This window comes from Phyllopteryx taeniolatus, chromosome 2 (assembly GCF_024500385.1).
Source record: "Phyllopteryx taeniolatus isolate TA_2022b chromosome 2, UOR_Ptae_1.2, whole genome shotgun sequence".
Taxonomy (NCBI): Eukaryota; Metazoa; Chordata; class Actinopteri; order Syngnathiformes; family Syngnathidae; genus Phyllopteryx; species Phyllopteryx taeniolatus.
In genome coordinates this window covers 12,778,506-12,793,272 of record NC_084503.1, presented here as the reverse complement: position 1 = coordinate 12,793,272, position 14,767 = coordinate 12,778,506, and the positions used below count along the sequence as shown (strand labels likewise).

The window sequence follows — 14,767 nt, the reverse complement described above, 5'->3', positions numbered from 1 at the left end:
GCCCTTCTTCTGTCCTCGGTGTTTTTCACAGGAAGTGTGACAGCGTCATAGAAGTGGTAGCCCAATGACCCCCTGATAAAACGTGGCAGCCAAATGGGTAGTAAGTTAAAAGCCTTTCTATGAATCAACAGTCAGATGAGCAAATAATATTGTGACGAGATCAGATGGTTCTGTCTCAGATCCTCTGATCAGCTTTAACGTATTCACAAGTAGAGAGACTTAACGTCACAGACATTGGTTGAACGTCACTAATGTGTCCCAGGCATCCCTCGATCCATGTTTGGGTGAAAAGCTTCAAAGTTTCTCAGGACCACCAAATGGATGTTTGGCCATACCACAGAGGACGCGGGGAACACAAGCTAAGTGCTTTAGCAGCGTGTGACGCTAACTCCGTGGGACAAGCTCAGTGTGCCGTGAAGAGGAAGAGTGCTGCGTGAGGTGACTTATGGGACAATGGGCCCGCTTCTCACAAATAAAACATGAGCCTTACCCAGAGCTTCTCAAACTGTACACTGCTGGCTTATGTCAGGTGTTTGGCTGGAAAGATGGTGTTAGGGGGCTATCTGATTTAATGCTCCTGCACCCATTTGATAAGATAGTGGATACAATGAAGGGCATATATGTTACATGGTTTTGCTTGGGGGGGGGAGGGGGTTGTACAGGCAATGTGCAAGCTATTAAGTCCAAAAAGTAATATAATGTTGCGATTTCTTTGGCAGAATTGAACCTTGATGCTTTTTTTTTAAACTAATACTGTTCATGAAAATTGTATACACTTTTCTCTTGAAGTCTGCCTACATGTACCACAAACGCCAATAAAATGGTATGAAGCAAGTTAATATGTTTGTAATATTAATCCAGAAATTTTGACAGATATTTCTTAAAAGGAGTTAAACCTATCACATACTAGAAAATAATAAACAATACTGCTAAATGAATACCTTGCCTTTGCAGATAACATTTTGATATAGTTCTTAAATTATAGATTGTTTCGGTGGACTTAATGTTGTCATATTATGATGAAAGAAGTATGCAGTACTGATAATTACAGTATCGACATGAGAGCATATCTAATATGTCTGTATGATTTTCTATTGTTGAAGTTGATTGTGCAAAGCTCCATTGCCAACAAACCATAAACGACTGACTTTTACTTTTAATTACGTCAAAACGCTCATCAAACTGAGAAGAGACACATAAGTAAGACATACAGTAAAGTGACAACAACGTTTAGTAATTGTTGCAGATAGAAAAGGTTCCAGCATTTCACTGATTCTTTTCAAACACTGCAAATACCGCTGATCCCCATTTTCCATGATTATCCCTTACAAGACGTTATTGTCATGTTAACAATGATGCAGAAGACAAGAAACAGAGACAAGCAAAAGATGGAAAATGTTATCCCTCACACAATTTAGAAAATGCGAGCTAAATATCTTTTGTTTAAAAAAAAAAAAAAAAAAGTTAAATATGTGAGTTTACATAGAGTGGTACCACACCTTACGAGTGACCTAATTTCAGAGTTTTTCAAGACACAAGCTGTCGCTTTGACGATTTGTTTTGTTTTGAGTAAAGCAAAAATTTTATTATAATTTATATTTGAGCACACGCTGTAGCAACACATACAGACAGAGCATACAACAATACTCACAGGCATATACTTGAGATACAAGTTGAATTAGCTCTGTGACCACACTCGTTACTCAAAACCCTTGCATCTCAAAACATGTTTCCCCATTGAAATACAGTAAATGGAAATTCCATAAGTCTGTTCCTTCCACCCAAAAAAAACACAACAACAAAATTTGGGGGGGAGGGCAGTGTCGGGCTCGGGAGGACACTCGGCCAGGTGTTCCGGCACTCCGGCCTGCTCTCTGGCCCGCCATGCTATTCCCCCGCAGATTTTTAATGCACCACATACATTCGCACATCCTTTCGGAAGCTGGTTGGCCTGGGTGGGGATGACGGTTGTGGGTCATCGTTGCCCCGTGACCGTCTCGCCTCACCCCCACCAGTCTCCCTAATTTTAATCCACGACACCCCACCACACATGATCACTGTATAGGGACAATATTTGCCAGTCGGGGACCTGGTAACCATAGTAATACGGTGGGTGGTGGGTATTCACATTACTCTTGGCTTGACTCCTGGTACTCATGCCCCTCCCTTTGGAACTCTTTGGGGCACTTCGGTTGGAGTAGCGGACCACCTCGGTCCTGTGGAGTGGGTGGCGTCCCCATGGGTCCCCCGCAGGATGGGCTTGCTGGCTTGGCCCACCCTTCCTCAATGCGCCGGCTCAGCAACTCTGTACACCAGTTGACTAACATGCATGTGATATGGTGTTTATTCACTAATAAGTTCCATAGACATGCTACCGGCTTAATTGCTTGTGCCACGAATAATAACACAGGTTATTTTAAGATATCAACTCACAGGTTCTTACAAGTATTTAGACACTATAAATAGAATTCCACCGCACCACTCATCAGTAGCACTGCCTTGCCCATTTTCCACATCCTGGCCTGTCCTGCCCTTTTTTGTCCTCTCTCATCTTGTTCTCTTGGTTAGTTGTTGCATGTCCTCATGTGTGTCTCTCCCCCCCCAAATAAGAACACGATTTGACTGTTGTAACGTTACTTGTGGTTAAATATCTACACCACAGGTGTCAAAACTCATTTTTGTCGCGGGCCACATCGCAGTTATGGTTCCACTCGGAGGGCTGTTCTGGCTGCAAACCCATATGATTGCCTCATATTATTACGTATACACAAATTAATGGATAATTACTTTTGAAATCAGAAGCCAGTAAAAATTGTTTGTTCAACTACATCCATCCATCCATTTTCTGAGCCGCTTCTCCTCACTAGGGTCGCGGGGGTGCTGGAGCCTATCCCAGCTGTCATCGGGCAGGAGGCGGGGTACACCCTGAACTGGTTGCCAGCCAATCGCAGGGCACATAGGAACAAACAACCATTCGCACTCACAGTCATGCCTACGGGCAATTTAGAGTTGTCAATTAGCCTAGCATGCATGTTTTTGGGATGTGGGAGGAAACCGGAGTGCCCGGAGAAAACCCACGCAGGCACGGGGAGAACATGCAAACTCCACACAGGCGGGGACGGGGATTGAACCCCGCACCTCAGAACTGTGAGGCTGACGCTCTAACCAGTCGGCCACCGTGCCGCCTGTTCAACTACAGTATGAATCAATTTTATTTTAAAAGCATTTAAAAAATGCTTGCAATCTCAACATTTTTAAAAGTGAAGCCGATTTGCAATTATGCTATTTTAGCAAGATGCACACTCTCGCGGGCCACTTAAAATGACATGGCGGGCTGGATCTGGCCCCAGGCCACTAGTTTGACACCTGTGATCTAGACTGTCTAACTATTGCTCTGCTGTGGTTCGCACCCCTTTTCCCCTTGTCTGTTTTGCCCCTCCTAAAACTCTTTTTCTGTCCAGCTGCATTTTCAATAAACATCAGAATAATTAAAACCATTTTTAAAAAGGAGAGGAAGTATTTTAAACTCCCCAACTGCACAGCAAACCTTTTCCAGCAGAAAAGTCAAACAGATTCACGATTCAGTATGGCCATACATCTGAACAGGAAAGGTTAAAAAAAATATATATAATAAAAAATAAAAGGTTATGAGGGCATTAAGCTAAAACAAACTTACTAAAACAAAGCTATGTGGTTGTTTCAAATACACATGCAATAAATAGTCTTTGTTTTATGTTTTTGGGGGGCGCTGGAACAGATTACTTTCATTTCCATTTATTGTATTTCAATGCAGATTATTTCAGATTTTGAATTACTGGCATGGTCACGTAACGAATTTTGCTCGTAAATCAAGGCATCACTGTAATTTGTGTAAATCTTTCAAGCAGATAGTAACCTTTTATTTGGCAACTGCTAGACTGTATCATATCTAGCTACCAATATTTTTAAAAAAAATTTGGTTTAATAAAGAGATCTGCAAAATGAAATCTTATATTTAATTACAGTAAAATAAAATGGACAAATCATATTCAGCTTCAACTTTTTATCAGTCCCACTTATGATGGCCTTCCTTCACATTAAAACTTCCGCTATGTACACTGTGCAAGTTGTACTTGCTGAATAAATTAATGATCGTGCCGCAGCAGAATGAATTTTTCATAAACGGCGAGTGTTGCTAAAATGACAAACAGGGCGTAATAGATGTTGTTCCCTCGCGTTCTGAAACAATACAGCTGCCAGCTGCAGAGCAACTCGCTGGGTTTTCTCATGTACACATACCTTACATTTGATTCCTCTTTAGAGACCGAAACAAAGAATATATCAGGTCTGAAAAACAATCCTAATTTGAAGAATAAAAATCAGGTTAGTGAACATACACTCTCAGTGACTGGAATATAAAGAATATGTATGGAACTGCATATGTATGTAAAATGTTCCCTTAAAGCATAGCTCGAAACAACAGTATACATTTATATATATATATATATATATATATATAGTCGTTTTATTTGAATTACAAAGGGCTCTAAAGTATAGTATTGCAAATAGTAAATATATGAAAATAAAGATTTCTATGCGGCACGGTGACCACATCTGCCTCACGGTTCTGTGGACCGGGGTTCAAATCCCGGCCTCGCCTGTGTGGAGTTTGTATGTTCTCCCCGTGCTTGCGTGGGTTTTCTCCGGGTACTCGGGTCTCCTCCCGCATCCCCAAAACATGCATGGGAGGTTAATTGAAGACTCTAAATTGCCCGTAGATGTGAACGTGAGTGCGAATGGTTGTTTGTTTCTATGTGTCCTGCGATTGTACCCCGCCTCTTGCCCAGAGTCAGCTGGGATAGGCTCCAGCACGCCCGCGACCCTAGTGAGGATAAGCAGTACGGAAAATGGATGGATGGAAAAAAAAAACCATTTCTAGGCCATAAAAACTGAAAGTACGGCGGTAACTGAACGTGTTTTCTTAATTTCTGTGCTGCTTGACGACGTATTCTAGCGCCGCAACCTGAAAATGGTTGGACCGTTGCAGTTAAATAAGTAATAACCAAAATATTACATACATCTCTCAGAACAGTGCACTTAAAACAAACAGTAAATCAAAAACGTATAACATTATTATCTTTGTAAAGGCAAGTTTAAAAAAAAAAATAAACATCTTGCAATGGATGAACACAAAAATATATTTGAAATACAAAATACAAATTGGATTTGGAGCCCCAAATTATTTCCACAGCATCTTCCAGTATCAACATTTGGTTAAAATGCGGCTTGGTACGTGTCTCTCCACGAGAGCGAGTGGATCTGTCTCAAGTGGAAATGCACTCGTCCACATCGACACCATGAAATACATGACTTGCCTATTTTTAGACCAGATGGTTGCAGAGGGCCAGCAACACGATGTGCGTCCCTCCTTCGGCCCCTCCTCGTCCTGCAGGTCTGATTGTTTCTACACAAAGTCAGGAAGCTGTGTGGCCTTTGAGAGCGGCTCGTTGGGAGGAAACACACGCTGCATGCCGGGCACACGTCCAGGTCCAGGTCCACGTCCACGGCAGCATCACATCACATTTCGGCCCCCCTTTTTTTTCATGTAAAACACAAAAATACACACACATCAGCACTATTGTACAAGAACTCAAATAATGACAACTAAAACCACGTGTTGCGTTTTTCATGCACAGTAGACATTCATGATATTTATCGTGTGAAACAAAAATTTATATAATAAATAAATATATATATATATATATAACATATATCAAGTCACTGTGCAGTAATATATTTATTAACAGACATGTTTTCATTTCGGAGTTTATACATCTACGTCCTGTACGCGTTCTATTTTGCAGGAGGTCAATTAATAAAAATGGAAGTCAAGTTCACAGCGCCTTGTATATATGATCTCCAACTATCCATTTTCTACATCGCCTATCTCTAAATATATTTTGTGTGTGTATCATATTATTATCTTCATATTAATTTTTGTTATGTTATCCTACCGTCATTATCGTATTTTTGTTGCCTCGCCAGAAAACGAAATATTATAATTATAATTATAGCCTTCGTCCTGAATTCATACAGTAGCAAACACGTTGCACATTAAGGATGGAACAATGAGGCAGGTAACTTATATAAATGTAAACTTTTATTATTTATATAAATATGCTATATTTTGGCGAGGGGTCGATGATGGAGAACAGAACATGCTAAAATACTAAACTGAAAAAATGTTTTTATTACATGCACCGCCTGCGATGTACTGCCACTAAAATGATCTCCTACTTTTTGTTTTTTTGTTTTAAGTCTGTCTACGAAGGCCGTTGTTCTCTTCTTCTGATCTTAGACTACTGAGAATAATAATAATAATAAAAAAGAAAACTGTGAAAGAAATCCCAAAGAGATTGGCAATTGTACAGGGTGTCCCTAATAAAGTGTCGGTGGCCTCGGTGCCTGCAGCCGATTGGCTGAGCGGCCCACGGTGAGGTCACGCCGACGCAGGGGGGCGGGGCGGGGGGGGGGGGCGGCGGGCTGGGGAGCCTCTTCTTGGCACAGCTGAGGCGGATCTGCACTGATTACGTCCACGCACACATATGCACATAATTGATGACCTAATTGAAGTGCGGGAGGAGGAGAAAAGTTGACTTGTTCCTCCTGCTCACATGCAGTCCCAACACAGCTAAGGGCATTGATGTGACCCGAGAGGCTTTCAGCTTTTTACTCGCACTTCTTTTCCCCCTTCACACACGGAGCACAAATCCACCTTCTCACCTTTAGTTTAGCGCGTTTCCTTTTCTGTCACTCCCTTTTTCTTTTTGGGAGGGCACCGTTAATTCCGCTTGAAACACGAATTAAAGCTGTTCAGAAGAAAGGAGAGAGAAAAAAAAAACCAAAAAACGTCTTCACCGCCTCACCGCGCCACGTCAAGTTGAACGACCTTCACCGGACTGTCACTGCAGCCGCAACCCTCCTTGGGCCACTCTCACCCGGCCAGCAAGCACTCGGCGCCGCGGCAGCATCCTCAACATGAGCCTCAAGACGGACACGGAGCCGAACAATAATGTCTCCATGGAGGAGGAGGTCAGGTTTACCCTTTTCTGTTTAACCATTCTAAAGGTTAACAGCGCTGTCGGAATGCATTTAAATTCGTGACTTTTCGCTGGTCTAGTTAATGACAAATTTTTTTTCGTGACCAAAATGGGACCGCTTCTCAAAATTGCATTCAGGGCACTGAGACTTAACAAAATTGGTAAATAAGTAGCTAATAGGAAGAAATCAGGAAAGTCAAAATTCAATGTGACAAAACCTGTTTTAAAAAAAAAATAAATAAATAAATAAAAAATTTACAAATGCATTTAGAGCAGCTTGTAAAATAAAATTGGTCTTAAACATGCTGCCTCTTCAGCTTAATTCAGTCCCTGTGCTGTTTTTAGAGAAACTTAAAATTCCTTTTGACTGAGTGCGAACAAGATGACTCTTCCAGCTGCCATAATTAGTCTTTGTGTCCAGCTAAGTTTCTGGACTGATGACTCTATAAGGAGAGGCGCAGAGGGGAGCGCTGGTCTCCTTTGTTGCTCCCCTTTTGTTCATGATCTCTATTGAAGCTTGTGTGCCTAATTTTGTCAAGGCTGAAGAGCAAGCATAATTCCTGAATTAATGCATGACCGAAGTTTGTTTTACAAATACTGAATGTGAATTTGTCTGTTTGTTACTCATAAATTGAGGATGCGCACCGGAGTTATTAAAATATCCTATAGTGATGTTTTACTGTCTTGTTCATCCTCCGTTGTAATACCAGCTGCTCAGGCATATTAGTTGCTGTATGTCTGAGTTGTAAAGGAGGAAATTGGTGCGGCGGCAGCTAAAAAATGGCCGCGTGGGGGCCATGGGTCAGAGGAAGGAAATGGTGTCAAGCTGTGAACTGTTGTCCAGTGCTGTTTCTCTGGCAGCCCCATTGTAGCCAAGGCCTCCCCACCAACTGAGAACTAATGGGCCCGGCGCACTGTTTCTACGGCCACACTGGGATTCATTCGGCATCGGCCCTCAATGAGCTGTGCACGCCCAGCAGGATGAGAGCCCTGTTTGGTTTTTGCTCATTTAGGGTGGTCACGAGTGTTCTTTCACTGTTTGAGTCACGGGTGACCCGTTTGCGAAACTAAAGCGTATTTAGTACTTCATGGGGAGTTTCCAACCTGGAGGTCAGGGGGTTGGGAATCAGTAACTTTCAATATTATCATGCTATTTTGGAAAGTCATTTATGAAACTAAAGGAAAACAACTTTAGAAAAAAGTGCAGCCAATTAAACAAAACATTTTCATTGGCCCTTTAGTTGTGCAATGTTTATGGAGGACAGCAATCTTATACTGTATCACTTAAGTGTGTAATTGCGTGTTTGGACAGCTTCAGTATTTATCAGATGTGGGTGTCTCGGGACTTTGTGAGAGAGAAACAGATTTGTTTTTGCCGCCGTGTAGGGATGACGTCTGTTCATCTTTCCAAATGTCCACAGCTATTAATTTCGCGCATTGTTGAGGGGATTAAACTGTCTGCAAAGTTTCAACTTGCTTTAGAACTTTGACTTCAAAATGTTTCATTTCAGGTACGAACACTGTTTGTCAGCGGCCTACCAGTCGATATCAAACCACGGGAACTGTACCTTCTTTTCAGGCCATTTAAGGTATGTTGCACTGTAATGGCTGTCAAATAAGGTTCTGGTTAATGTAACTTAACATGTGATTTGTCATTAAGAATGAAGCGTTAGTGGTTGTCGTGAAGTGGTCAGTGCTTATCCCGCAGAAATTTCTTTAATTTCGGCTTTGTCTAAAGTAGACCAGTGATTTCCCCAACCAGGTTGGAGAAGTCGGGTGCTGTGGAGAAATTATTCAATTTCCCTTAACCTGTCTGAAAATTATTATTCACAAATATAGCTTTCTTCATCTATGCCAGCCATGTATAGTGACAGGCAGAACAATTAAATGCGCTTCCATTAAATGGCAGAAAGTGCAAGCAGTAGTATATGTATGCACCTGTTGGCATTCATACCACAATCAGTCACTGCTTCCTGGGAGTTTATCAGCTTTGTGTCGAGTTGAACAGGCCCAGATTTCACACTGAGGGAGTACATTTGAGTATATTGAAACTATCATCTCAGTATTCATACTTTTTGTGACAAATGGGAGCCTCTGCTCCAAGGTTGGGAAACACTGGACGAGATGTCTAGTATAACAAAGATTTATTCAAGCCTGTTTGTACATTGTAGCTGAAATAAATTTCCCCGTTAATGAGTCCAAATATTTGCATATATGGAAATGAGGTCACATCATTGTTCATCCACAGCTGTGTTTTCAACTGGGCTCTATGGTTCATAACACCCCTCCTACTTGTGTCCTAACGAACCAAATTGGAAGGGGTATCCCTCGCACATGGATGATCCTGTGGAATGTGTAAATGAGTAGCCCTTGCCACTGACCAACCCTGTGGGACAAAACTCGTGCACTGAAGAGAAACATTTCTACCTCGAATAGTGCTCAAGCACTGTAAAATGGCTGAAATGTTTTGTTGCAGTAGTTGCTCTGACACTTCCTGTGCACCTGTTGACTGGTTGCTAGATTGTGCTGGTGTGCAGGGATCTTGTATCTAATCTCATTTGGAGGCATCTTTTGCTTTAAAAAAATAAAATAAAATAAAAATCTGGCAACCAAAGACAGTCTAAATCTGACTGTAGTTTGCCAAGTATTTACAGCAACAAAGCTTTCAACTATGGATGTCAGTCAAGGCTAGACCCCCCCCCCCCCCCCCCCCCCCAAAATATAAGAATATGCCTTAAAATCCTCTTGGTGCATGTTTGGTCAATCTGGTAGAGGATGTCAGTCTTGAAGTTGAAACTGCCCTACAAGTAGCGCACAGTTTGGGGGGGGCAAGTTTGACTTATTTAGCATAAGAAATGCAACAGGAGACATGCTGGCAGACTGATCTCCAGCGGCTGGCTCACAGAGGCAGGTCTCTCTTCCTCTGGAGAGTGTTCATGCCTGACTTCCTTGCATGTGACTCCACGGTGGGTAATTGGCTGTCTTTCTTCTCTGCAGGGTTATGAAGGGTCACTGATTAAGTTAACATCAAAACAGGTGAGATTCATAATCCATCAGTTGATGCTAAAACTTTTGCACAGACCCAGTCATCTTTTGGCAATGTCAGTGGAGGATCAATCATTTTCCCACTTGATTTTCTTCTGTTAAAAAAGAGCTGCGGATGTGTGGGTGACTTTTTTTCTTTGTCTTCCAGCCTGTCGGGTTTGTAACATTTGACAGCCGATCTGGAGCTGAAGCTGCAAAAAATGCTCTAAATGCAAGTATTCTGGTTAATTCACTGTGGCCCTTAATTCTTTCTGCTTTTGTTCTAACATAAATCTTAAAACAAAAGGGAGTGTTTTGAAAATCCTTTCCCATCAGTTTTCCACCAAGTCAACTGTTTCTCTTTCCATAATTCAATGGCAGGGACTTTTTTGGAAAGATGGGAGAATCCTGTAGCATTACGGTAGTTTACTTTGACCTTGATACACATCCATTGTTAGTCTGTAGCTTTTCTAATTTTGCATATCACTGCTTTACTATACTTGTTCTATAGCCACGTTTTAGTGTTATTTGAACACATCTTCAGTAGTGTAACCTTATTTTTTCACCAGTAGGCCACAATGGCAGTGTCTAACCCACACACTCATAGTCTAGCCTTCCTTATGAGCATCACTTCTTAGACACACCAGATGGCGCACACACAAACACACTCCAAAATACTTCACTTGCATGTGGGCACAGCGCTTAGGGCACAAAAACACAAGCAAGGTAAAACCACCCCAAAAATGCTACTTGGTCTTGTCATCGGCCCTTTCCACATCTCTCTCTCCTCCTGGCTTATTGTGGCTGATCTCCTCCAGTCACGTGAGCTCATGATTTGATTGTGAGGAAGAAGAGATGTAAGCATACTGAAATACGTTCAGGTTGTATCCTTCAGCTGCTCCTTTGTCCTGAAGTCCTCAACAGTTCTGCTCGGGTAGGTGCAGTCAGGAGGAAGTGGGTGTATTCTCCAGACAGAGCAGAACAGTTTTCAGCTCAGGAAACCTGAAGGATACAGCCAGAGTATTGAACCATGGCTGTAGGAAAGGAGACGGTGCCAGACTATAAACTAAAGCCCTCAATCTCAGCCCACTTCCCTTACGATCCAATGTGCCCTTCCCTCCGTCTCTCCTTCAGGGTATCCGTTTTGACCCTGAAAGCCCTCAGACCCTGCGCTTAGAGTTTGCTAAAGCCAACACCAAGATGGCAAAGAGTAAGCTGATGGCCACACCGAACCCCACAAATATCCACCCTGCTCTAGGAGCACACTTCATTGCACGGGACCCATGTAAGTTGTACGACTGCACCTCTCTAGGCTCGGATTCACTCTCACTCGGGCAGTGCCATAATACGTCTTTATGAAAATACTGACGTCAAATTGACAGCTTAAAGTATTTAACCAATCTAACACACCCTGCACATGCATGCTTCTCAATTCTTCAGCTGCTTTGCTGCTTTCCAGATGAAAATGAACTTCAACCAACATTCATCTTCATGGTTTTACACATGGAAATTGGTTATCAATGTTTCACTTGAGTGTAATGTGGTTATTTAATGGTAGCTTCTGTTATCAACTTTCCAGGATTGGTAAGTTAAACTTTGTTTCAATGTGACGTTATATCCCCAGATGATCTGACCGGGGCAGCGCTGATCCCAGCCTCCCCGGATGCGTGGACCCCTTATCCACTGTACACAACAGAGCTGACCCCTGGTCTCCCTCACGCAGCCTTCACTTATCCAGCGGCTGCCGCTGCTGCCGCAGCCCTCCACGCCCAGGTGAGGGACCAACCGGTGTGTCTCTTTCTTGCATGTTTCCTTTGAAAACATTCACACCTCAAAGATTTACATATAAACTGTCAAACACTACAATAAATGCTTCGACAATTCACTGTGCTGCTGTTCGAAACAAGCACCTCTTTAGTTTTATCTCAAAGCTGTACATGGTTGCAATTGTTAGACTAAGACTTGGTTACCTAATGCATTTCCCAGTATCAGTGAAGGCCTATCTGACACAATAAATTAAGTGCTATGAGGTTACACTAGTTTTGCATGTTTCTCTTCTGCCAAGGATAACCAAGTGGCTATTAAGTAGGGTCTGTTTCTGAAAATTAAGTTAAATGGAGCCTACATTTTACAGACTATCGGAGGATGGGTTTTCAGAAAAATCATACTTGAAGTTTATACTTCAGTTGGCATGTACACTGTAATCACTTGAGTTGTAGTGACGATGGCAAAGGAAAAGTTTTTTTTGCGTCATTTCAAGGTCGTGTGCTAATCTTTCGACTTTCATTGTCCGAGCGCAAGGGAGGGAATGCTTCTGTACATCACAATGACATAGGCCCTTTTGCTGGGCACTTGAGGCTGAGGAATGCTAGGTATTTATGAAATACTCCTGACCCAATGTAGCCAAAATTTGTCTGTGAGCAAAGGGGGGGGGGGGGGGGCTTTCTAATTGGAATCTGAGATATTCCTGAAGTTGCTCGAGTTCTCAGCAACTCCCAGCAGTGAGGGCTGTATCTAAACAAATTGCTGATAACCTCTTGACTATGTTGTCTGGCTGTGATGTCGTAGCTTCTGGAAATGAGTTTTGAAAGGTACCAGATGGAAATGTTTAAATAGATGGCTTAATCACTTTACATTCTATGCAGTCAAAATCTGGTACATAAAAGCCCATTACTTGGCTTTAAATGGGGGGGGGGGGGGGCAAAATCAAGTATAGTCAAACCCTTTGGAATTGTTGAAACACCTCATTTTGGTCATGACTGTTTGTGTTTCTTTAGATGCGCTGGTACCCTACTCCTTCTGAGACTTCCCAGCCTGGATGGAAGTCCCGGCAGTTTTGTTAGATATTTAGTGAGTAACTTTTGGTCCAATAGTGTTGAGATTTCACAATTCACTTTTCTGAGTGTTAACCTGGTCTTCTACAGCAGTATAATGAAGCAATTAAGTGCAAGCTGTCAATCCAAATTACAATGAGCCTGGTATTAAATTAACTTGAGCAAGTCTAAAAAGGATGCTGCAGATGTTTGGTCTTTAGGGTTTTCATGTACACAGTGATACCTTTTGAGCTAACATCGAAGTTTTTTTCCAAAATGCCTTGTGTTCAATGTTTTTGTTCTGAACAGATTCTCATGTGGAGTCTTTAAAAAAAAAAAAAAAAAAAAAAAAAAAAAATTACAAATTAATTGAACCAATAGCAGAGGCCACTGGGGACAAATTTAGCTGGGCTATGCTGTAGACAAAGGGAAGCTGGTTGTGCATTCCACCAATGTACAGTGTTTATTAGACTAACTTTTATTTTCTCTACAGGCGCCTGGAAACCACACCTTTGTCCGGTTGAAGTGAGGTTGGCCAAGCTCCTTAATTTAATCAGGTTAATTTAATGGACAAATGTGCATTAGAAACAGTATTTATATCTCTGCCAATTGTCTGTGGGGGAGTCAGGGTTAAAAACTATCTTGCTGTTCAGTCTCAATGTGCCCCATTTTGGGGCACATATAATCACTTGCTAGAACCTTAAGCAAGCTAGTCAGAGCTTCATGGATTATCATTGCTGAAGAAAATTAACACCTTGAAGTTGTAAAGATGATCCCTCTGTGGCAGACAGTTGGCTTCAGGCATTTTAGAAGTGTGAAGTCATTGCATGTTCAAGTTTTTTGGCATGAATTTAGAACATAGTTCTGTGTATTCTAATTTTCTTAGTTTGCGTCTTTACCTTGATCTGGATAGCAAAACGTTTTTCCAGTAGCTCCTCAGCCATACCCGTCAAAGCTCGACTGTTGTTCAATGGCTTAGCTCGCATAGATCTCGTGAAGGCATCCCCATGTTCTGACAATCCCTAGTTTCATATCAGTGTCATTATTTGAGAATAAAGTACAAGTATTTTTGTACTTTTTGTGTAATGTGTATATTTATGCATTTTTGTGCAACTAAATAATGAACATGTATAAGTTGAATGTTTAGTCGTCTGTGTTTTTGGTGTTTAATTTGTGTTCCTATAATCCTGCTAAAATAGTTTTAGAGGAAAAGTGCAATTTGTTTAAATGAAAAGTGGGTGTCTGTCAAAAATGTAGAATTCTGAATATGGTGTGCCATTCTGCTAAAATGAGAGTGCTGTGAAACGATCTTTCAGAATGTGAAACTGGACAACAGAATTTGTGGGAGACATTTTGAAATGGAAGCAGGATTGTAGGGGAGGAATTTAGTTTGGTTTAAGAAACAGTTGTCTCTGTATCTGCTGTGCATAAGATGTAAACAAATACTCTTATGAATAAAAGAAGTGAATGCATTTCTTTAGTGATCATTTCTGACAAAGCCAATTAGAAGTTTTCAAATGCTGTGTAAATCTAAGTGCACTAAAAAATTTACTACTGTATGGTGAGCAGATTAATTTGTAATGCACCGATGCGTTAGCATCTCTATGCGTCATGTGTGGAGTTGACCTAAGCTGGTAAGAGACTCTGCTCAACTGACAATGATGGCTCCTCCAGGGACTCAAAGGACTGTTCTCGGTATAGCAACTGCCTAATTGTACTGCTCAACTATAAACATTCCCTTACTATGCTAGTCCACCTGACTCTATACGGACGGGTATGCTGATAAAGCCTCAATTTGTACCCACATTAACCTGCCACCTAATTAGGTTCACATGCCCTTTGAATGTGTCC

At 41.7% G+C, this 14,767-nt stretch overlaps 1 protein-coding gene across 2 annotated transcripts; it reads left to right on the top strand.

Annotated features, from left to right (window-relative positions):
* Window positions 1-6,582: 6,582 nt before the first annotated feature.
* Window positions 6,583-14,388, top strand: LOC133471613 (RNA-binding protein, mRNA-processing factor 2a). 2 transcript variants are annotated; one of them, XM_061761301.1, is made up of 8 exons: window positions 6,583-7,071; window positions 8,591-8,668; window positions 10,077-10,115; window positions 10,273-10,335; window positions 11,238-11,388; window positions 11,728-11,891; window positions 12,881-12,953; window positions 13,410-14,388. In XM_061761301.1, the coding sequence occupies exons 1-7, from the start codon at window positions 7,018-7,020 to the stop codon at window positions 12,944-12,946; spliced, it is 615 nt and encodes a 204-aa protein (XP_061617285.1). In that variant the 5' UTR covers window positions 6,583-7,017; the 3' UTR covers window positions 12,947-12,953; window positions 13,410-14,388. The 2 variants fall into 2 exon arrangements, with proteins under 2 accessions (XP_061617285.1, XP_061617293.1); XM_061761309.1 differs by having other exon boundaries at window positions 6,590-7,071; window positions 11,728-11,876.
* Window positions 14,389-14,767: the final 379 nt, after the last annotated feature.

Excerpts from the sequence above, each read along its gene's own strand:
- LOC133471613 (XM_061761301.1), top strand. The coding sequence starts at position 7,018 with ATGAGCCTCAAGACGGACACGGAGCCGAACAATAATGTCTCCATGGAG. Across the intron at positions 7,072-8,590 it reads ATGTCTCCATGGAGGAGGAG|GTACGAACACTGTTTGTCAG; the intron begins GTCAGGTTTACC and ends GTTTCATTTCAG. Across the intron at positions 10,116-10,272 it reads TTAAGTTAACATCAAAACAG|CCTGTCGGGTTTGTAACATT; the intron begins GTGAGATTCATA and ends TTTGTCTTCCAG.